This window comes from Tyto alba, unplaced genomic scaffold (assembly GCF_018691265.1).
Source record: "Tyto alba isolate M040663 unplaced genomic scaffold, T.alba_DEE_v4.0 Super-Scaffold_39, whole genome shotgun sequence".
Classification (NCBI taxonomy): domain Eukaryota; kingdom Metazoa; phylum Chordata; class Aves; order Strigiformes; family Tytonidae; genus Tyto; species Tyto alba.
In genome coordinates, this window is record NW_024881314.1 from 12109419 (window position 1) to 12132326 (window position 22908).

The 22908-nt window shown below is 38.2% G+C and overlaps 1 protein-coding gene across 6 annotated transcripts in view; it reads left to right on the plus strand.

Annotated features, from left to right (window-relative positions):
* MYH10 (myosin heavy chain 10) overlaps positions 1 to 22908 on the plus strand; it is a 104062-nt gene that overhangs the window by 60806 nt on the left and 20348 nt on the right. For 3 of the 6 annotated variants that reach the window (XM_042802728.1, XM_042802729.1, XM_042802730.1), the window contains 16 exons: positions 3219 to 3282; positions 4940 to 5038; positions 5983 to 6126; positions 6427 to 6522; positions 9971 to 10089; positions 10524 to 10676; positions 11075 to 11248; positions 13031 to 13204; positions 14943 to 15057; positions 18618 to 18811; positions 19077 to 19198; positions 19527 to 19596; positions 19696 to 19856; positions 20460 to 20568; positions 20647 to 20778; positions 22147 to 22353. In XM_042802728.1, the coding sequence (XP_042658662.1) occupies positions 3219 to 3282; positions 4940 to 5038; positions 5983 to 6126; positions 6427 to 6522; positions 9971 to 10089; positions 10524 to 10676; positions 11075 to 11248; positions 13031 to 13204; positions 14943 to 15057; positions 18618 to 18811; positions 19077 to 19198; positions 19527 to 19596; positions 19696 to 19856; positions 20460 to 20568; positions 20647 to 20778; positions 22147 to 22353 (2133 nt within the window). Of the gene's footprint in view, positions 1 to 3218; positions 3283 to 4939; positions 5039 to 5639; positions 5813 to 5982; positions 6127 to 6426; positions 6523 to 9970; positions 10090 to 10523; positions 10677 to 11074; positions 11249 to 13030; positions 13205 to 14942; positions 15058 to 16109; positions 16173 to 18617; positions 18812 to 19076; positions 19199 to 19526; positions 19597 to 19695; positions 19857 to 20459; positions 20569 to 20646; positions 20779 to 22146; positions 22354 to 22908 lie in introns of those variants that run through there. The other 3 variants (XM_032992093.2, XM_042802727.1, XM_032992099.2) reach the window with 2 other exon arrangements.

Sequence of the window (22908 nt, forward strand, 5' to 3'; positions counted from 1 at the left end):
ACTTCCTTTCCTTTGAAGGAAAAAAAAAAAGCCATATCCTATTTCAGGGGAAAGATGGTTTTGGTACAACTTTAAAACAGTATAGGAGGTATTAAATCTTTTCTTGTGAGAACAAAACTAAAATTTACAGAACAAATGAAAGATTTCTTGGCTGCCTTGATGTTTCAACAGTTGCTTGGATTTATAATGGATGAACTTGGCTCCAGGGATGACTCGGGAAGACTGTATGACTAAATCCCTTAGCCTTTTCAATCAAGAGCAGCAGAGTACTGTAGAAATTCAACTTTGATATTTTTATAACCATATTATTTACAGTATTTCTTTATGCTTATATATGTTGGGTATAGGATTTATATCATCAACAGGTTTCACTGTGCAATAATTCTACTTTGTTACATGTCTTGAATCCATTGAAGACTACTAATTTAATGAGGATACTTTTTTCCTAAAAGATGTTAGCATCTGGTTTGTATTATAGAAGTCTGCATTGCCATCATGAACATAATCACTCAGATAGCTCCAGCTCTATTTTTATAAAGGAGCAAGTATAATGCATTCCAGATGGTGTCATCTCATGCAGAAAAAATAATCTTTAGTAATAACTATTTTAAAACCTGACTTAAATATATATCCTCCCACAAAGTGAGAAGTGGTGGTGTTCAGCCCGTACAGGCTTGATGGTCTTCACCATGCAGCCTGAGGATGCCAGCCTGTTCCCTACTTGCTGATAATACCAGATAGGACTGAAATAAGGCTAGTGTCAAATCAATTAATTTTTTTCTTTTTTTTTTTTTTTTTCTTCTACTAAAGGCAGTGTCCTCTTGTGTTTCAGGAAATAAAGTCTCTAGTTTGCAGTGGATAGGGGAGTCGACTTGCTGGGTTCATACTGCAGAACTAAGTGCTTGCTTCTGATGTGGTGTTCAGAAAGCCATGTACTTAGTGCTGTAATGATAGTGTAAACAGAATTCAGTTGTTAGATGACCACCACTACGGTCTGTAACTGATAAATTAAAGATTTCATAGCAAGATTTGCCAGCGCTAGCTAAAAAGATGTATTAATACTTTGTTTTTCAGAAGATGAAATAGGTCTCTAGTACAGACTTCAGGGATGACTGAACTTTGAAGCAGGGAGCATGTAGGTCCCCTCTTCTGATGTGTCAGCTTGTTTAATGACTGCACTTCCTCTCAATGATTTTTCTTCATGGGACTGATAACTTGATAGCAGAAATTAAATAACTTCTAAGAGTGAAACAAAGTGAAGTGGTTCTGAATGATATCAGAAAAAGCCACTGACTAGACCTTACGTAATGCTTTGTGTTTTGGTTTTACATTTTAACATGGCCCATTCAAGCCATGTCATTCTAAGAAGTCTCTGTCTTACTGTTCTGGGTTAAAAGTGCTTAGCTGCCATTCTTGACATGCTAGTGCTGACACAGGCGTTGGATATGTAGTCTATTGACTGAATTTCAGTAAATTGTTCGTTCATTCTTTGTAGCAGCTATATTTATAGCTTTCTAGGATTGTTACTGAGCAAAAAGTATAAATGCTTCAATTACAAGCTGAGCTTAGAGTGTTCTGTTTCTTCATACTCAGAAAACTGAGTTTTAGTGTCGGTCCCTGACAGGGTTTGCTGGAAAATAAACCTCGTTCCTTGGCAGAGTCATTTTAGTGCCACTGGCTTTCCAAACAAAATTCAGGTTAAGCAGTAGGGAGTAACCATTGAAGCTAATTTAAAGTATTCCACCAGTTTTCTTGAACCTTGGAGAAACCACTTTGAGTTGAAAATGTATAGCCACAACCATGGAGCAGTTGCTTTGCTTGAGACTAAGTCAAGATAAGGTCAGTAGGTAGGTTGTACCTTTCTCTGGCTTCACAGATGTGGCTGGGGGGAGAAGCTTGGTCACTCTTGTGCACACAAATCTTTTTGACATGATTAGGTTTTATCACTGAAGTTGAGAAGGGTAGGGTGTTCTGGTTAGGAGTTGCAGTAGTTCAAATTACTGCATCAGTTTGTTCAGACCTATGTCTGCAGCATGGCAATATACCCCCCAATATGCACCTACTAGGTCAAGCCATTGCTAGAATATGTATATTCTACAGGCTTGTAGAGTAGAATATTTAATATGAAAATTAATAGTACAGTCCCAGAGCTGAATGGATCTGCCAAACAGGAATTCACTTATAACGTACTAATAGCACTAGTCAGTCAGACTTGAGGTAAGTGAGAATTTGGGTAGTGATTGTAAGAGTGCTTTTAGAAGGCCTTTGCAAAAGATATTAGTAGGTGACTTTGTGCAGATACCATCAAAAGAAGTACTTAGACAAACTGCCGTGATGCTTGCTCCCTGATCTCCAGAACCTTTGTATGTGGATAGAGGACTGTAGAAACTGGATGAAATGAAAATGGAGAGCCCAGTGTAGTCAGTGGGTATTCCCAGTAGTTTCCTCACATGTTTGCAACCAGGGGAATACCTAACAGTTTCATGAGCACCAACTGGAAATACAGTAATGGTGCTGTTCGAGGTGGTCCAGCTCCGAGCCACCGCCTCTCGTCCTGTTGGGAATGTTCGTAGCCAAGTGACAGATCAGAGTGGGGAACTGATGTGGCTTAAAACTGGTATAATATATCCACTTGCAGCCACTTTCTTTCCAAGAGCTGCTCTGTGTGTGGGAAGTGTGCTCTTTATTTGGTCCTTCGTGGAGAAAAGGAGATGTATGTGGAAGAAATGGGTATATTGTCTCTCTTAGTCCTTTCTTTACCAAGTGCTGGAAAAGAGAGGCCATGCAGATAGCAGCCATCCTGGTTTTGGAAATGGATGTAGAAGTGTGATGGGCTGGGCAGCACACTGAGATTCAGGGTGACTGCAGATAAAACACCAATAAGTTTCATATAGAAATAGATGCACTTAAAATCTCAGTGTTGCTATCAGCCCTAGACAGCATGTTTTGTCAATGTGAGAAACTGAGCTTCATTTTCAGAAAAGTTTTTCATAAGTCTGGATTACAAACATATCTAGAATACTAGTTCTTTAATATTTAGAAAGTGTTTGTGTGCAGCATAACATATTCCATTCAAATCATGACTAAGCGCACTGAAAAGTTTTCATTTGAGCTTGTGTAAAATGCTTGTTCTAGGAATGCAAGTAGCATTATGTTTTTTTATAGATAGCATTGTTGTCTTAATCAGTAATTACAAAAAATAAATCTTTTCTTTGCAGGGCAAGTTCATTAGGATTAACTTTGATGTTACTGGTTATATTGTTGGGGCCAACATTGAGACATGTATCCTACTTCATGCCACATCATTGTAAAATGCAAGTTTCCCCATTGTTTTGCTTAGAATTCAGTGGAATGCAGTGGAAGGTTACCACATTTCTGCATTCCTTTGACAACATCCATGTCTTCCTTTGTTTCAAAATAGCCGATCAAATATCGCAAAGTCAGTGTGCTTCCTCATGCTTAGAAATCAGATCCCCCAAAATTTAGCACTCTGAAGCTGGATTTTCAGACTAGCCTTAAAACCAGGATATGCAAAACAGGGAAACCATTTAAAGTGTGCTTGCTCTATGAACATTTATTTCCAGGAAAAAAAAGCCTTCTTACTTAGAAGCTGAGCTGCTGTGTTGTGCCAAAAGCTTGGTTTTGCTCTCATCACTCTCCTCAGCACTGCAGAGGCAGCTCTTCTGCCTGGAAGGAGGGTGGTGCTCATTATAAAGTGATAAAGCTGGAAGTGCAGAGACACCTTCTGTTTCCTTAGGCCTTCTAGGTACCAGTGTAGGTTCAGTAACATAAGACCTACTAGCAATTAATACTGAAGCCTAATTCAGTTTTAACTTTTAGGATTCGTTTTTATTTATGATTGTGTAAGAACAAGTAAAAATACTTGTACTTGCATTGAAAGCCTTTCTCTAAAGTTGTTTTCTTTATACTAAAATTAATGTGTGTAAATGTTTGGTTTTTAGTTTGTTTAGCCTGTTTTCTGGGGGAATAGCAATAGGGTGATCATAAAATTATGAAATTGGAAGTCTTGGTAAACAATGGCATGTGAGTATTAATCATAAACAGTGCTGCATTCATTCACAGCTTTCATTCTGTTGCTGTGAGTTAAACTGATTAAGTGCAGTGAAAGTTTGGAACTGTCACAAAATATAATTTCCCAATAAGGCTGGGAAAGATCTATGATTATTCAAAATACGCTTTAATGATAAATTATTTTTTTCATTCAGCACAAGAATGAAGGAAATTTTTGCTTTTATGAAAGTTCAGATGAATTGCTTTGCCTAGAGCTCTATGAAAACAGGAGGACTTACCTCTTAGGGAATTTTTTATTCATTGCAACCCTTGCTTGTTACCTGTGCCACTTCAAATTGCTGTCCAACATTTGTTTCACAATATGGAATATGAAGAAATAAAGAATTAAATAACTTTACATCTTAGAGCAGCTTATTAGACACTATCTGCCTGCACAAATTGAATTTGGAACCTGTTTAAAGGTAGTAAAGATTGTATGTAAAAATGCAGTGCTTGAGAGAAATGACAACTGCACTTCAGGTAAGTACTTTTGACTTCAGCAGCTGCTGGGTTTTTGGTACTAAGAGCTCAGCTATGACCTTAATAAAGTGATTGAAAAAGAATGGCCAGCTCTGTCTCTCACTGAAGACTTCAGCTGATCCATTACAGACAATTGTTGGCTGCATGTAGCAGGGAAATGCAGTCGATATCCAAGAAATGAGTTTGCTGGAATTAGATGTGGGCTTCTGCCAGTCTGCATTTGATATCTCTCATTTAAAGGTACTGAAAGTTTATATTGGTCATAGTCCTGTCATTACCATTGAAGTTCTATTTGGTCTTTGATTTATATAGCCTGCTTTGAAAGTTTTGTTTGTATTGGATGTTTTTAACTAAAAATTGTAAAAGATCCTTGACTAGTTATAATCAGACTTGTTGGAAAAGTCTCGTGCTGTTCGTCAGGCTAAAGATGAGCGAACATTTCATATCTTCTATCAACTACTAGCTGGAGCAGGAGAGCACCTGAAGTGTAAGTTGAGAACCTCAGTTTGTAAACCTGTTGCTTCTGTGTGGCGCGTTTATTATTTCAGTGTTAACAAAGTTGAGTTTGAACTATTTTTTGGTCTTGATAACAGTGAGTTTTAAAAGAAGAATGAAAAGCCAGGTGGCTTTGTTTCAAAACCACTGCCGTGTTTTATCAAGTATGCTGTCAGGCAACTGTTGCATTTCAAGCAAATGGCTCCTACATGACAAAGTGCAATTTGGGCAGCCTCTGGCTGGGAGTCACTGGATTGAAATTGCAGCACTCTCAACTGATAAATAACAAACCTGGTGAGCAGGGACAGCCGTATCTGTTCGGGACCATGCCTTCAAAGTGGGTAGAAAAGCGGCCGATTTATAAAAACATGAGGAAACCCTGCAGCTTTCTTCAGCCATTGCAGTACTATGTTGGTTACCTTCTTTTTTTTTTTTTCCCTTGGTAAGGGGGAATTCCTGTTAGGTTGTGATAAATGTAACCATGTGAAGGTACAGGCTTCAGAGAGTTGATCCACTCTTTCTCCTTCTGTATTAGTTAAGCCTGTGTTTAGCATTCTTGACATGGTTCTCATCAATACCTAACTTCATTTTTGCCTGTGTCTGTTACCTTTCAATAGAGATACTTCTTTTAGGATATTCCACATGGGGATTTGAGATTATGCTGGATATGAGTTGAGTAACATTCTGTTTACAGGCTTAATGCATTAAAGAGCCAATGTAGGTTGCTACAGATAGAGATGCTGGGAATCTGGCTTCAGCTTTTAAGGTACGCTCATTTTTAGAGTTTCAGAAGCTGATGTAATGGCTTGTAGCCATGTTTCAGGAACTAATTTTGTAAAGCATAGCTTGCGCATTTAGTGAGAACAGAATACAGGTGGGTGTGAACAGCATTTCTTCAGCTTATTTTTCTGTCTCTTCCACTTCCCCACAATACAGCTGACTTGCTGCTTGAAGGATTTAATAATTACAGATTTTTATCTAATGGCTACATCCCTATTCCTGGGCAACAAGACAAGGATAACTTTCAGGAGACTATGGAAGCCATGCATATCATGGGATTTTCACATGATGAGATCTTGTGTAAGTTACTGAGTCTTTTGGATTTTTAAAGTGTACTTTTATCTCTTGTGCACATGCTTGCTAGTTTAATCACCAGACTTAATGTTGCTTCATTGTCTTGACAGCCTGCAGCAAATGTTTGCTTAACATGAGCTAGAATTGAATTAAAGCCATTTGCCCCAAAAGTACACTACAAACTTTATTTTCTTTCTCAACTCATACTCTGAATTTGGAAGGAAAGTGACACAAGTAATAAAAGAAAAAATTGTTAAGCTGAGCCCTCTTCAATTAAACTGTTGCATATGTCTTTTGTTAACACAGCAATGCTGAAAGTGGTGTCTTCAGTGCTACAATTTGGAAATATTTCCTTTAAGAAGGAGAGAAATACCGATCAAGCTTCTATGCCAGAGAACACTGGTAAGTTGATCACATTTTTGTGACTTCCCTTAACTTGAGCTGTAGTTTTCTTCCTGCTGTTTGTTTAGTGCATATCTTTAAAAGTACAGAGCAGTCTTCTGAGCTTCCTTGACAGTATTCTGTGCCAAAAAGAGGCCATGACTGTTGTGGTAGTAGTCAGCGGGAAATTATTAGAACTCTTCCATTCTCATAATGTAGACAAATTTAAATATCCATCAATAGAATTTATGTTGTTTGCATTGCTTCTAAACTTTGAACAAGTATTTCAGTTGTCTCATTTATTGCTATCTACAAAGTCTTAAGCACTAGGAGAAAGTGAATGCTTAAATCAGTTTGTTTTCTTTGGTTCTTGACAGCGGTTTTCTTGCCAATGATAAGAGCCCTGGAGGCCAAGCCCAACTTCCATAGTGAAATGGCTGAACATAAGAATGCTGCATTTAGAAAAATCTGATTTCTGAAGTGGCATGGTAGAATGACTAAGATTTAATTTATCAAGTAGTACCTGTAATGTGATCAGCATTTTGAGGAGTGTATTTCTTCACAAAAAAGGTAGCTGCTGCTGAAGATCCTAGGTTTTTAATTTGGTACTTCAGTATCAGCCTTTTAAATGTTCTCACAGAAAGCTTTGAGAACTGACTTCAGTGAGAAGAGCGGTAAGAACCATCATTACAGGACCTGCTGCACAGTCATGACTCATATTCTTGCTTGTGTCACATTTCATAATTGTCCTAAATTGCTGTGCATGTAGGTTGCTTGCAGTGTCCAAAATTTTTGTCATTTCTCAGGGTGGTGGCCTGCTGCCCAAAGTACTCCAGCAAGCAGGTATGAATTAAAGTTCAGTAGTCATTGACTTGACATTTGGCTGGCAGTTGACACTTTGAGTTTTTCAGTGAGGAAAAAAGGTTGGGTGAAGGATCGTTTTTGGCTTTTAGTGCCAGCTTAGGTAACTCAGCTAAGTCACTGTCAATTTAGGAGGCGCGATGTAGAAAGATACAGATGCTTATTACTTCCTTACTGCATACTTTTGTATTACCATTGTTTTTTGGACATAGAATTCTGAATTATAATATTGGATATAAATATATTGACAATACTAGATATTTATAATACTGGATACAAAATTCTGAATGATAAAGCAAATATTCTGAAAAGCTCAGATCATAGTTAAAGCATGTTTCTGTTCTCATATATTTAAAAATTACTTTATTTGGTTATGTGGCCTTTGTATCATTCTGAAGACACTGATTGGAATCAATCTCTCCCTTGTCATCTGTATTGTCACATCTCACTATAATGGATTTCCCTAGTGTCCTCCAGAGAATTAAGTGTGTCTTGATAGCGACTCACCTCCTTTAGCAGCATGTGTCTGCAATAGGTCAGGTTGGGGTCCCCATAGATGGGAAGAAATTTTTGTGGATAGTGGAGGTGTGAACCCAGACAACATGGATTTCAAATAATATGGGAAGCAAATTCTACCCCACAGATAATAAATAGAGGTATAAAAAAATATTGGTTTCAAGCATAGATACAAGAGATGGCAAAAGAGCCATATATCCTTCATGGATGAAGAGGAGTGAGGAGCTGTATTTGGAGAACCATTTAATGTTTGCCAGATTTGGAAGAAGCCTTTCTGCTGAAAGGGCAGAGGTTCATAAGCAGCTTCGTGAGGTTCGTGCTTCAACTGTGATACAAGCTTTTCAGTATCTCTTACTTTCTAATAATTCAGAATTTTATATCCAAAAGCCATTAGTAATAAAATAAAAGTCAAAGTATCAGGGCTTTCTACAATCACATCTTTTAAAAGGAACTTCCTCAGTTATAAGTGAACAAGATGAATTTCACTTTTTAAAGTGCGAGATTAATCAAACTGAAACATCGTGGACCAATCCCACACTTAGAAGTTTTAGATCTTTGACTTCAAAATGGTTTTGTTTCCTTCAGTCAAACCTCTAAAATGCTTCCTGCATCCTCCTTCAGCGTCTGAACCGGATGTGGTTTTTAATATTACCTCCACTATGGTTTATTGTTATTATTATTACCTAAGCTATGGTTTATTACAAACTGGAAAAGTAGTGACAGTAAATTCCATCTTACATTTCATGGAAGAGGACCCGAGTGTAGTGTTTGGAGTACTTCATGTGGAGGGAAAACCCACTCATCCCTAAAAAATTGTAATATCCTGTATATAATATGTGTTATGCCACAGTACCAAGTTGATGCTCATGGCTACTTAATATTTTCAAGCTGGGTTTTTTAAAGATCCTGACAGCATTTGCTGCTTAACACCTAAGGTTGTAAGTTTATTCTGACGTGTATTTTTACATTCAAAGCAATTACAATGCTCCTGTATGTAGCTAAAGTGAAAGGAGTGCTCAATTTATGATGCTACCCTAATTTCACTGATTTAAGATGTGTGTTGATTCATGAACCCTTGTAATGAATATATGGCCAGACAGAGAATCTCAACAAGAAGAGCAAGTTTTTAGTACCATAAAAAAAAAAAAAAAAAAAAGCAGAGGAAGCTATTTATATATTGGTATTAAAATCTATTTTCCAATGCTGATTTGTAAAAATAACTTTTTAAATTTCGACAGTGGACCAACAACCTGTCAGATTACAAAGATAAGGGGTTAACATGTTTACTGGGTAGTGTGGAGGGCTTCCTGCCAAAGGGCAACACTTACCCAGACCTAAAGATACCTTTAGTGTCCCTTTCATTTTTAGAAGTATGGAATCATAAACACTGAACCTACTGGAAAATGTATTTAGAAAAAGAGATTGATGCAGCAAGAATATGTAACGATAGTGTGGGTAACTCATTATTTCAAGTAATGAATGTGACACCAGGAGAGTTCATGCTGTCTAAAGTGAGCTGCTGCTTGTATTGTTGTTCTGTATAAAATATTACAAAGCCATGTTTTAAGCTGTTTAAACAATGTATTTTGATGTAATCTGTAACAGCAATATTACACTGGCATGCCTGCCTAAACAGAAACATGGTTTTTAAGCAGCCCTTAGTACGATGGAGTTGGTGTGTGATGTCCTCATACTGTGCTTTTTTTCTGGAGATGAGAAAATCAGTGTTCCCTCTCGAAGTCGCAAAATGAATGCGTGTATGCGGGCTATGGGCTGTTAAATGAACTCCCTGCAATTTCATGAAATCTAGTGGTTTTGGCCCTCCCCGGAGGAAAGTCAGCAGCGTCCTGTAGAGTCTGCTTCTGTAGAGCCATCCACGGGCCTTTGGGACAGAGGCCCCGCCGCGGGGGCTGGGGTGGGGTAGATCTGCCCACAGGGCCCACCCGCATCTCCCGAGCTGCTGTTCCGAGTGGCAGCTCAGCTGGGAAGCTGGCACATGACTGCCTTTGCCAGTAGCTCCTGTCACCCATGCTGCTAGCCACTGCAGAGCGGGGAGGATTGAAGTGCTTCTATTTACTAGTTTGCTCTCCAGTCGCACAGAAACTCTGCCATCTGCTGGGAATGAACGTCATGGAGTTCACCCGGGCCATACTGACGCCGCGCATCAAAGTTGGCAGAGACTACGTTCAGAAAGCCCAGACCAAAGAACAGGTAAGTTTTGGTGCTTTGAAGGTGAAGTGAAACTGTACCTCATCCTGATTAGCTCCCAATAAAGAAAATTGGGAAGAGTGTGTACTGCCGCTGATGTTGTTTAAGCCTACTGTCTCTATTCAGTGTTCTTCTATGGTAAAAATCAGTGGTAGAATAGAAGAAACTTTTCCTTGACCTTCTGCTGGTTTCATCCTTAAATGTCATTGTATGTGTCAAACATGCAGAGAGCTTTAGTTTTTTTTTTATGAAACAGTTTAAAACCAAGTTTTTCATAGCACTAATCAAATTACATGCTGTTTCCACCAGTTGTTTTCATTCCTCAGTGGTATTAACTCCATTAAATGTCCTCTGTTAGTTATTTGTGATAACATCTGTGTCTGTGTTCTTTTGATGACTTTTCCAGGGTAAATAAATTTTCCTGTTTGGATTTTCAGGCAGACTTTGCAGTGGAAGCTTTGGCGAAGGCCACCTATGAACGCCTCTTCCGCTGGCTTGTTCACCGCATTAATAAAGCTTTGGACAGGACCAAACGACAGGGAGCGTCTTTTATTGGAATTCTGGATATTGCTGGATTTGAAATCTTTGAGGTACAGAAGAACACTGATAATCAGATTTTTGTTTTCCCTGTTCTTATGTGTCCAGGACTAACTGTAGAGCCACATAATGCATGCATGTCCCAAGGCCGCAGGAGGGTTTTGTTTTGGAGCATGAAGATGCTTTGACAACACTAAATTACAGTGCCGAAATTCATACTTTAGTCCAAATCATTCTTTTATATGTGGTGTTTTTTCCTACTATATGTTAGTTTAATTGTATGTAACAGGCAACAGGAGAGATTCGGATAATGCATTTTCCAGTTTTCCTGACATTATACTTGTGTTGCAGAATTTTGGGGAATTTCCTCGTATGGTCAAATTTTTGACTTCCAGATATGTGATAAATCCTGTCACTGAATTATTCTTGCTTACTAATGTTGTTTTTGTAGTTGAACTCCTTTGAACAGCTCTGCATTAACTACACCAATGAGAAGCTTCAGCAGTTATTTAACCACACAATGTTTATCCTGGAGCAAGAGGAGTACCAGCGAGAGGGTATAGAGTGGAATTTCATTGACTTTGGACTGGATCTGCAACCTTGCATTGATTTAATCGAAAGACCTGTAAGTTTGTGCATTAATAATGCTCTGAGGAGAAGAGGTTAGCCTTCTGCTGCCTGCAAATTGTAGGACTGTGTAAACATTTCTTGTGGACCTGCCACAAAAAGTGCATTCACTTGAATGCCAAAGTCTAAAAAACTGAATTAGTAAAAGGATTTATCCTTACAGGATTTTGCCCTGATGTTAGGGTAGAACACGGAGCTAAAGATATGAAGCTACTATTTTTATACTTTTCCCCCTCCTTAGTACTAATGAAGTCTTTAATTCGGTCACTTTTATATTAAACCATGCCATTGTGTTACAGGAGCTTTAGAGTGGTGGCTCAGTTAGAAAGAGTTTCTAGATTTACAGTAAACTTTTTTTCATTTGAGATCAATAGCAAAATTCCTGAAACTTCTTTTAGGGTAGAGTTTTTCCCATGAATTCACCTTGCAAATAGGAAAACAGTGTATTTAAAGGTGGTTTTAATTACTGTGCTTTTAAACATATTTTTATGATTGCTTAATATATGGAATCTGAAGAGGGCTTCAAAGAGAAGGACCATTTGGAGGAGAACAAAGATCATAATTCCAGAAAGTTATTGTTCTTCAGACCTCAGAACTATGCTGTCAGAATTAGGTTACCACCTTTTAAATTAAACCTAGGGCATTGCAGTTGCTGCTGTTTACATTTCTGTGTGTGTATTCTAGAATACACATAAGCTGCCAGTGATGCTAGACATCCTGAAGAGTAGAAAAGCCCACGAGCTATGTTCCTGCTTTTCTTTAGAGTAGGAAAGGGGAAATCTTGTTTCAGTTATCAAAGGTTTGTACTTTGTGTGTGTAAATTCAGAATGTTCTACCTCCTTGGAAGGTAAAATCTCTGCCAGGAGCCCGCGGGGTAAGTGTGGATGCTTTCTGTATGCAGATGTTCAGCTGAATGTTGTAAAATGCATCAAGTTATTTGATATCTTTTTTTATTTTTTTTGAAAAGCAAATGTTAGTACCTTCATAGTTGTTTTGTAAATGTGATGCCATGTAGTAGGCACATAGACGCATCTCCCTTCACATGTGTAAACTTTACATTCACTAGAAACTTTTTAAGTCATTATAAACCCTTTTCCCCCACTGCTTTCCTGTGTATGTAAGTCTGACAGGATGATTTTCCTCAGAGAAGACAGACAATTCTACAGCTGTAAAATACAGACATTGGTTGTTCCCTGCTTCATTTTAAGAATAAACAAACTTTCAAATGGAGTGCTTAAATTATGGAAAGAGAGGGAGTATATAAAACTATGCTGGCTGCTCAAGTTGAGCCTGCTGAGTCTCTTTGGATGTTGCTACTGGATATCAACACAGGGCTCGGCAAGGGGAGGCTCGGTGGCTGCCGCAGTAGTATGGAGTGGCTGGGAGGGATAATTGTCTTGAGTTTAGCCCACATGAAAGCATGGCATTAGCTACTGTGGAAACATGGATGAGCTGCTGTGTACAGCATATGTGTCAGAGAAATGTGTGGAAGGTAACTCTGGAGGTCATCTATTCCAGTCTGGGCTCAAAGCAGGGCTCCGGTCAGCACTAAATCAGGTCAGTCGTGCTTGGCTCCGTATGCGCTGGAATGAACTTGAACCAGTCACAGTGTCCTTCATTGGGCTGGACTGCCCCACAGCTTGATTTAAGTTAAATCAAAATTGAATCAGTTTAGACAGCTTCTTGTTGTGTCATTCAATGGTATGTCCTTAAATATTAACATTTAAAAATATATATATATATTAAATATTAATACAGATTAAATCCAACTGAATTTCAGGCAAATCCTCCTGGTGTGTTAGCATTACTGGATGAAGAATGCTGGTTCCCTAAAGCTACTGACAAGACATTTGTGGAAAAATTGGTCCAAGAACAAGGAACCCACTCCAAGTTCCAAAAGCCAAGACAGCTAAAAGACAAAGCAGACTTCTGCATTATTCACTATGCAGGGAAGGTGAGGGTTAAATGTTAAATACTTAGAAATGTTGGTTTTGGAGAAGTACTGGTGGAGTATAGCTACCAAATTTAGAAATACTTGCGTGGGAGGGTGACTTTGTTTAATTTTCTTGAACATATTCAGGAAAACTCTTGTTACCAAATAGAACCGAAAAATATAAATTAATACTAAATTAAGCAAATATTTCAGTTTCCTGTAATGTTGTTGTCAGGTGTTACAGGTGAGTGTTTTTTCGGGACCTTATTGAAAGTATTCTCTTTTGAATATCTATGTTTCCAAGATGACAGTAGTGCTTGAAGTAGAGCTGTGTCAGTATCATCTTCACTTTTATCTCCTCAGTTCACATAAAAATTTCTGTATATCCCCTTTATTGGTAAGTTGATAATTTTTTCATTTTTGATGTTAGTTCAATCTTTAGTCTCCTGCTGAAGGGTACAGAGCTTATGTGCATTGTGAGCAGGTTATGAAATAACTGCAATTCTTGTATTTTGTGGGTCCTTCATGATCACAAGGTCTAGTCTATAGGGCCGTGCTATGTGATTAGTTTCATAAATAGTTAAAATTTAATCCTAGTACCAGTTTTTGCCCTGATATTTGGAAGAAAAAAGTTGTGCACATGATTAAGAGTTATCCTTTAATTTTCATTTAAAGTACTAATGGCTTGTTATCTGTTAGTTTGATGTCAGTGGTGCCATCCAGATAGTTGTAGCAAAAAGTGAAATAAAGAAATTAAAGATTTTATTGTATCAATATTTAAAGCAGTTGCTTAGAAATAATAAAATCATTACTGTTACTGCACTTACTGGTAGGTTACCTTTAGATAATCAAAATGAAGTAAAACAGCTTGGTGCCTGACTACTAGGAAGTAATTGTTCTAAAGAATGGTTTACTTCTGCCAGACTGAGTGGGCATCTCTGGAATATTGGCATTGAATGTCTTCCTCTGACAGAAGGCATTTTTCAGTTTTTGAGTAGAATGTGTATTCTTTCAAAACTGGAATCCTTAGTACTTCTTGCAGGAAGATAATGAACTTATTTGGTTTTGGATGCTGGAAGCATTTAAAGGTGGATTTCCTTTCCAAAGCCCTTCTTTAAAAATAGAACACTGTTCGTTTGGTTGAAGCAAAAACATGCTAGTCTATATAGAGGTTTCGTTGGACTTCTGGAATTTTAGGGCTCTCATTTGGGTTGGGATGAAAGCCATGTTGGTAGTATGGAGTTTTCAGTTGCTGAGCTATAGTTTAATTGCACAGCACAGAATTGGTTCCTTCCAGATAAGAGCTTTGTTTGTTTTCTTTACAGAACAATGTGTTTTAAGTATAACTGCTATAGTGAAATAAAAAAAATTCTCGCTGCAGCACCTCCTTAATTTACTCTCTAGTAATTTAGGTAAAGTAATTAGGTTCTATACTAGAATTGTTTTTACATCTTCGCAGTGGACAGTGAAGCCTTATTTTGGCAATAACACTAGGCTGAAAACGTCTGCCAGCTATTAATAAGCAAACAGATTGCTAAATTTTTGAGAAAACTCCTGTTTACTTTTTCAAAGTAAAAACTTTTCATGGTACTTTGAAGTGTTGTAAGGAGGCACAACTTAACTCATAGCAAGCAAGCACCAAGAAGAGAAAAGGAAGAAAATTTTAGTATAATATTCTGGAAGCTTTTTTTAATTGCTGGTAAATTTAAATCTAAAGCTGTTAGTCCATCTGATCGTGTGCAACTTGGCTGCTCTACAGGTAGACTACAAGGCAGATGAGTGGTTGATGAAGAATATGGACCCCCTGAATGACAATGTGGCAACGCTCTTGCACCAGTCTTCTGACAAATTTGTTGCAGAACTTTGGAAGGATGGTAAGAGGTCATGCTCTGAGCACACAAGTTAGCGATTTTTACCTTGTTGGATGAGTTTGGTTTTTTTGTGCCTGTTCCCCCCCTAACCTTCCACCTCTACACTGTAAATATCTACAGCATTTTCTCTATTGTTTAGCACCAGAAGTATAACAAAGAAGCTGGGTTGCACCTATGGTCCTTTGCACATGTACTACCATTTTTGAGAAGCTGCTTCTCATGTTCATTATTTGAACTGATACTCACTTATTACTTGTTACCCTGTGTCAAATTTCAAGTAGAATCTTGTCCAGAACTCTTAGTTGGACTTGCTGCAGTGGAGTCCTGAATGCAAACAGCTGTAGTGGTTCTTGCTGTTAACAAAATGTGAGCACCAGCACAGTTGTTACTTCATGTCTAGTGGTGGGTGATATCCTGGAAATCTGCATCTCCTAAAATAAAATTCATTAGCAGCCATACTAGTGCTTAAATATTGCATATGAAAACCAAATGCAATGTATTCTTATTTTAACTATACATTTTTGCTTAGGTAGTTTATTTGCACATCAGCTTCAAGTATTTATCACCACTTTTACCAAAACACTCCCAGGAAGCAGAAAGAACCAAAAAAATACTTAGCAGGGACTTTTCTATTCTAGTTTTTAACATCACAGTATATTAATTAGCATATATTTACATGCCTCAGTATATAAATCCTGTAGTTTTATTTAAGGAGGAAATTAAGCTTGTGCTGTAGATGATGCTGTAGGTTAATACTGAGTTTCCCTCTTGGTTCAGCTACACAGAGCAGTTGTAATGAATATATAAAGAACTTTTGGTTGGGGATCTGCTCCTTTCCTTTTGAGTACACACACAGAAGCAAAAGTATTTTGGTCCAAATATTAAAAACCTGCTTCAACAGATAATTGAAATGTGCATGGAATATGTTGTGGCCTAATTGCTTTTGTAGCACAGTTAAGCCTGTTTGCAATTGATAAACCTGTTCTGTATACTAACTGAAGTGTCTTGTGTATCTGCTCTTCTGTCTTTCTGTTTTTGCTGTTTCTCTGCCTTAGAGATTCAGAATATTCAGAGAGCCTGTTTCTATGACAATATTACTGGTCTTCATGATCCACCAGGTGAATGGATATAAAAACAGTAGGCCTACTAAAGGCAGGGCTGTTGTATCTACAGGAAAACCATTTTTGCTCGTAGGCTTGCATGAACTTTTCATTTCATGCTAAACTTAGGTATACCTCCACAAGGCAAATGGTCTCCGAGTGCATACCTATTCAGTTGCTGCTGCATACATATAGCATCTTTTTTATGCACTGCATTTAAGCATTGCAGATAAAAAGGTTTGTTGCTTCCTAGTTCCATGTTGAGATGCAGAACTGCTTCTTAAGTGATAATTCTGGTAGCTCCAAGCATTTGAGAGAATGCATAAGCTTTGTAACACTATCAAGCTTCTTTCTGCAGTCCAACATTGACAAAACTCTGGAACATTTTAGAACATGGATGTGTGTTTTAGGAGGAGAGCTGAAGAATGTATTGAAGTATCAGAATGTGTGCTGCAGTTGTAGTGGAGGTAGTAAGTGAAATAAACTTCTTCCAGACTTGTTGGAATTGTTCTTTTATTTAAAAACCTCTTTGTATTTCCCTTTATAGAAGCTGCACACATTTTTTTTTTTTTTTTTATGTATTGAGAAATCAACAAGTCCATTTATTTGGAATGGTAGATATTTCATCCAGCCTCTTCCTCATCCTTCTTGTATTACTCTCCCCAAGTTTAGAAGTACATATATGTGCAGGTTGTGCCTTCAGACTTTTGATATTTACTTAGTTATATCTTCCACTAATCATGATATGTCACATACTTGAAGCTAGTGGTGATTCCTAAAGTAATTACTAGAGGGCTTTAGGCAATGGATGATTGTTCAGTCACGTTGTTTGATGACTGTTCTTAACCCGTAGACAAAACTTACATTTAACTTTAATAATCCTCTTTGAAACATGAATAGCTGTCTTATAGTTGGAGGACAGCAGGGCGTAAATCAAAAGATGCACAATTATCAGCTATATTTACAAAATTTTAAAAAGTATGTGGCCGAACAAAAGCTGAATGGTGTCCAGTTGTTAGTGGTGTCTGGTGGGTGCATGTTTCTAATATTTACAATCTGTTAGGTTCATCCTCTTTAAGATTGATTCCCAGTAATCTCTATCCCATTTCTGGTTCAGAACTAAAAATCTGCTTCAAAGTAAATATTTGGGATATGAACTTATGAACAACTTACCATCTAGTTATTCTTCTAACTTTAATAAGCTGCTTAGATTCTTGTGTTCAAAACTCTGGAGGATCTGGGCTGTGCTCTGTATTACATGCAAGACTTACAGGTGATTATCCAAACTTGTTGCCCTGTATGTTTCTGCTTTTAATTTTCCTTTTCTTTATAGACCTTTGAAAACTAGTTGAAAGTATGAAAAAAAAATACTTTCAGTTATTTGTCATATAAGAAACTAATTCTGTTAGCAAAGCATAGTTCCTTCTGCTTTGGTTTGAATGAATTGGAAGATAACGTCACAAAATTTAAATTGTAGCCTACCTATAGTTGCTTCTTTCTGGCTGGCCAGCTTGGGTTTCATGGAGAATCAATATGTTGTGCATTTGCTCAGGACTAAGAAATGCCAGCTATAATTATTAAGGTCTTAAGCCACCCATGTATTTTTTTTTTTAGCAAGCCGTTTGAATAACTGCTGACATGCACATGGAATCGCATTCATGATTTGGCCTAAAGGTTTTAATGATGGCAGTCAGATTTATAATTTGTGCTTCTGAAGAAGAAACTATAGAGATCCTTACCCAAATGTTCAAAAAAAAAAAAAAAAAAAAACAAACCCCTCTCTATTCTGATGCTTTATGGCAGCTTTGAAGTGCTTTGGTGTGCAGTTTTCCTGTTTTGAAACTTGTCTTTTGGCTAGAGAGGTCTTTGTATATTAAACTTGGAAGAATTCTTCAAAATAGCAGACAAGCAGAAGTCTGGCAGATACTTTTTTGTCTTGTCACTGAAATAACACTATTTCCAACTCTTCTGTAAATAGTTATGCTTTCAAAACACTTTTGAATATTCAATGGAACTCAGACTTAATCTATGTAATTACCATAAGTGACTCTTCCTTTTAAGCAAATATGCACAGATGTCTAATTCCAAATGTTCAACCCAGAAATATTTTGCATTGTAAGAATTCAAATAATAGCCAGTTTCCAGGCAGCTTTCTACCTCTAAAAGTTGACATAAAGTAAAGGAAATGTCTTTACTGGTCATGTAGAACTGCAAGTAAAGAGCTGGATATTTTAGTCTGTACCTACTAAAGCTACACTATCCTGCTGTATAAGTTTGTGGCTTTTGGTTCCACTGCTTCTGCACAACGTCCCTAGTACATGCTGACTGCCTTGCCTACTGACGGCACCTTCTGTCATTTGTTCCGCAAAGCTTCTGCTGCCGCACTATTGCTCCTCTTCCTGCCCATTTTCATACCTCACAAATATTAAAGTCCACTTAATTATTTTTCTCTCGTCCTTCCAGTGGATCGTATTGTGGGTCTGGATCAAGTCACTGGAATAACAGAAACCGCTTTTGGCTCTGCGTACAAGACCAAGAAGGGCATGTTTCGTACTGTTGGCCAACTGTACAAAGAATCTCTCACCAAGCTGATGGCAACGCTCCGGAACACTAATCCCAATTTTGTTCGCTGCATTATTCCAAATCATGAAAAGAGGGTACGTGCTATAGGCCGTTCCTGTAATTCTTTCTCTTTATTACAGTATTTTTATGCATTTTAAGTTACACGTGCTGTCTGTCTCTTCCTTTTGAAATCATGTCAGGTTTCACAAAACTTCCATACTGATCAAATATCTTCTCAATATTCCCTGCACATTCCCTTATTTAGACAGTTGACTTTGTAGAGGGCGGCTTGAAAAACTTAAGCTACAGTTTTTCATTAATACAAATGAAGGGACTAAAAATAATGTTTTATTTGTCCAGGCTGGAAAATTGGATCCACATCTGGTTCTAGACCAGCTTCGTTGCAACGGTGTTTTGGAAGGAATAAGGATTTGTCGACAAGGGTTTCCAAACAGGATAGTGTTCCAGGAATTTAGACAGAGGTAACAGCAGGAACAGTTGTTTTGAGTTTTTTTGCTGTAAAGATCCTTGTTACATAATTGAAGACGCTCCCCACCACCTCCCCCAACCCAACTGGAAGAAATTTCAAAACGGTGTGTGAGGTCTTGAAGTGGCTTGAACTTGAAGCAGTTAGATACTACAAGTTTATTCTAAAGACAATAGCAAAGGGGGAACAATCTAAAATGGACTGCTGGGAAAACTTTCTGGAGAAATTCCTTAGCCGTGCACTTGGTGGGACTATAGCTTTATGGGCTTGTGATAATGCAGTTTATTGTTGAATGTAAAGGTCTTTTTTCATTTGACTTAAAGGTATGAGATCCTTACTCCCAATGCAATTCCAAAAGGTTTCATGGATGGTAAGCAAGCCTGTGAGCGTATGGTAAGTGTTTATACCTAAATATTGTTAAAACATTGAAAAGTTGGAGCAAAAAATGTTGTTTTCTTGATGTAAAAGCAATGTGCTTGCCTGTCCATTTAGATCAGAGCCTTAGAGCTGGACCCCAACTTATACAGAATTGGACAGAGCAAGATCTTTTTCCGAGCTGGTGTCTTGGCACACTTAGAAGAAGAGCGAGATCTGAAGATCACAGACATTATCATCTTTTTCCAGGCAGTCTGTAGAGGATACCTGGCTAGGAAGTATGTGTGCTTTTATAATTTCATTTTCTCGCGGTCATCTTGTCTCTTTGATAGGGAGCTATGCATTAAAACTTCCATTTCAGGAGAGATTTTCTTGAAGTGCCTGAAACTGTAGTTCTGTCCCCGGGGTATTAGGTGAATTTTTACCTAATAAGAATTTGCACCTTCATTTCTTAACAATATCTTCTTTCCTTAGTATTGACTTTGACATACGCAGCTGTGTGTGGTATAGCTAGTGGCTGCAAAAAAGTCTCTGCCCTGGTGGAGCAGGAGGTTGTTAGAGGTACTCTGGAAAGCTTCCTCCCTGAAATAGAAGGACAGTTCAGTATCTAATCCATCCTGATTTTATCTTTTTAAGAAAAAAGTCTGTTAAGAATAAGTACAAATAGCATTTGTAATTACTGTTTTGAAAATGGTGAATCCAGCTCTTGCTCTGCTCCTTATTCTGATAAGAAATGTGTACTCATTGATCAGTGTAGTCACCAAGACTTCAAAGTATTTATGGTCTGCAAGTGTTCTAGGGTTGGGTAACCTAAAAATTAAAAACACGGACAGATGATCATCTGTATTTAACACGAAATGTTTTGCTCTTTCTGTCTTCAGAGCCTTTGCAAAGAAACAACAGCAACTGAGTGCACTGAAAATCCTGCAGAGGAATTGCGCTGCATATTTAAAGCTTAGGCACTGGCAGTGGTGGAGAGTCTTCACGAAGGTTTGTTATATTCTGTGATTTTGACTTTTGCAAGTAGGTGACTGCAGGTTCTCAGTTGGTAATTTCCAATCTTTGCAGGTGAAGCCTCTTCTTCAGGTCACTCGTCAAGAAGAAGAACTTCAAGCCAAGGATGAGGAGCTAATGAAGGTGAAAGAAAAGCAGACAAAAGTAGAGGCAGAACTTGAGGAAATGGAAAGGAAACATCAACAGGTTTGTCTCCAAGTTCAACTTTTGATATCTAGAATGTGAATTGGACTACATCCCATGTGAGGGAGACATGTTGAGGAGACACTTGTGAACAAAAGCACTGAGAATCAGATAAGCTAACTCCTTTCACACTCAGCTAAAATCTGAAATAGGAGGATATAGCATGAGCCATTCCTCCAGGAATGCTGAAACATCATGTTAGTAAAACTGAACTTTTTTGGCCTTTCCTAGTTTACAGGAGAACTTCAGTAGCAGTGTCACTTTCCTTTTCAGATGTATTTTCAGGATATGTCTGTGGTGTGAATGTGCTGTTTAAGATGTGGGGAAACAATTATGAAAATTATTGGACAAAAGTGAAAATGGATTTATGATGGTCAGTAACATTGATACCAATTTAAAGAGCTGAAAGTGTGTCAGTGAGGATAGACATGTATTTACCACTGTGGTTATTTTGAGACATGGTATAGATATCTAGAAGGGCAAAGCATCAGTTCCTGTTGATGAAAGGGCCAAAAAGCATGGCTTATGAGGAGTTTCTGAGGACACAGGGTTTGTCCTAGTTTGAAGAAAAGGAGGCTGAGATAACCTCATTGTTCTCTACAGCTTCCTGAGGAGGGGAAGTGGAGAGGGGTGCTGACCTCTTGTTCTTGTCATCCTGTGACAGGACATGTGGGAATGGTTCAAGGCTGCGTCAGGGGAGGCTCAGACTAGGTATTAGGAAACATTTCTTTTACCCAAGAGGTGGTTCAAACACTGGAACAAGCTTCCTAGGGAGGTGGTCAATGGCCCAAGCCTGTCAGTGTTTGAGGCATTTGGACAGTGCCCTCACTAATCTGTTTTAGCTTTTGGTCAGCCCTGAAGTGATCAGGCAGTTGGACTAGATGATTGTTGTAGGTTCCTTCCAACTGGAACTATTCCATTCTAGTGTCAAGTTTACATGGCAAAAAATTAATGTGTTCCAGTTCCGTTCCAGTGACTCCCAAGTGTCAGCTTCAGCCCAGCTATCCATGGCACTGCTCTGCCGATGTGCAGAGCTGAGTGTGAGGAGCAGTCCAGGAAACAGGCACTTGCCTTATCTTTCTGCGGCTGGTAGAACAGGGCAGGTTGAGTAGGTGCAGTGGGATTTGTTCTTGAAACTGGGGGGACAAGTGAGTGAATATTGCTGTAACCCTACTGTGAAACCTGGTGTCTTCTAGACTGCTGTTAAAGCCCTTTGCTAAAAGTCTCTACGTTTGGATGTTGATTAGAGAGTCAAGAATTGGAGCAGAACTTGTCTTTAAGTAACTCTGTAGTTGCCATGTCTGTAATCTCTTATGAGAGACTTTGAAATGTCATTTTCACTACTTTACTACCTTTTGTGTATATTTGCAGCTTCTAGAAGAGAAGAACATTCTTGCAGAGCAGCTGCAGGCTGAGACAGAGCTCTTTGCAGAAGCTGAGGAGATGAGGGCTCGGTTGGCTGCTAAAAAACAAGAGTTGGAAGAAATTCTCCATGATTTGGAGTCCAGAGTTGAGGAAGAAGAGGAAAGAAACCAAATATTGCAGAATGAGAAAAAGAAAATGCAGGGCCATATTCAGGTATGCTTCTTGGTAACTGGAGAGGGAAAAGGGTGCAAACAGGACAGTTAAGGATGGGAAAGTTCCCTCAACATCTTTACAGCATGGAGGAATTTAGCTCCTTAGCACCCTGTGTGGTATAAAATCAATTTGAATTTTTTTTTCCTCTTCCTGTGTTCAGTGCTTAGCTTCTTGTGGTCTCCAGGCTATGAGGGTGAGGAAAGAAAAAGAAAAGTCAAAATGCTCTGTTGGTAGCTGTAGCATATGCAGATAGAGTATTAAAGGTAGCAAGCGCTTTTGGGTGAGGAAGAACCAGGACTGACTGCATGGGGCTTACCTGCTTTCTTACAGAAACAAAGGCTGATGGGATGATGTAACTTGAGAGAAACTTTCCTTTTTGACTGGAATCCAGTGAAAATCATTAAGAATATTCCTTCTTTGACTTTTATGATACTAAAACAACTTAATTTCCTCCAAGTTACTTCTTTGGGTTTTTTTTTGTGAAAATTTAGATGCTTACTTTCGAGTTATGGGGACCTTGAAAAAGGGAATACCCAAGAACTTACCTTTCAAAAT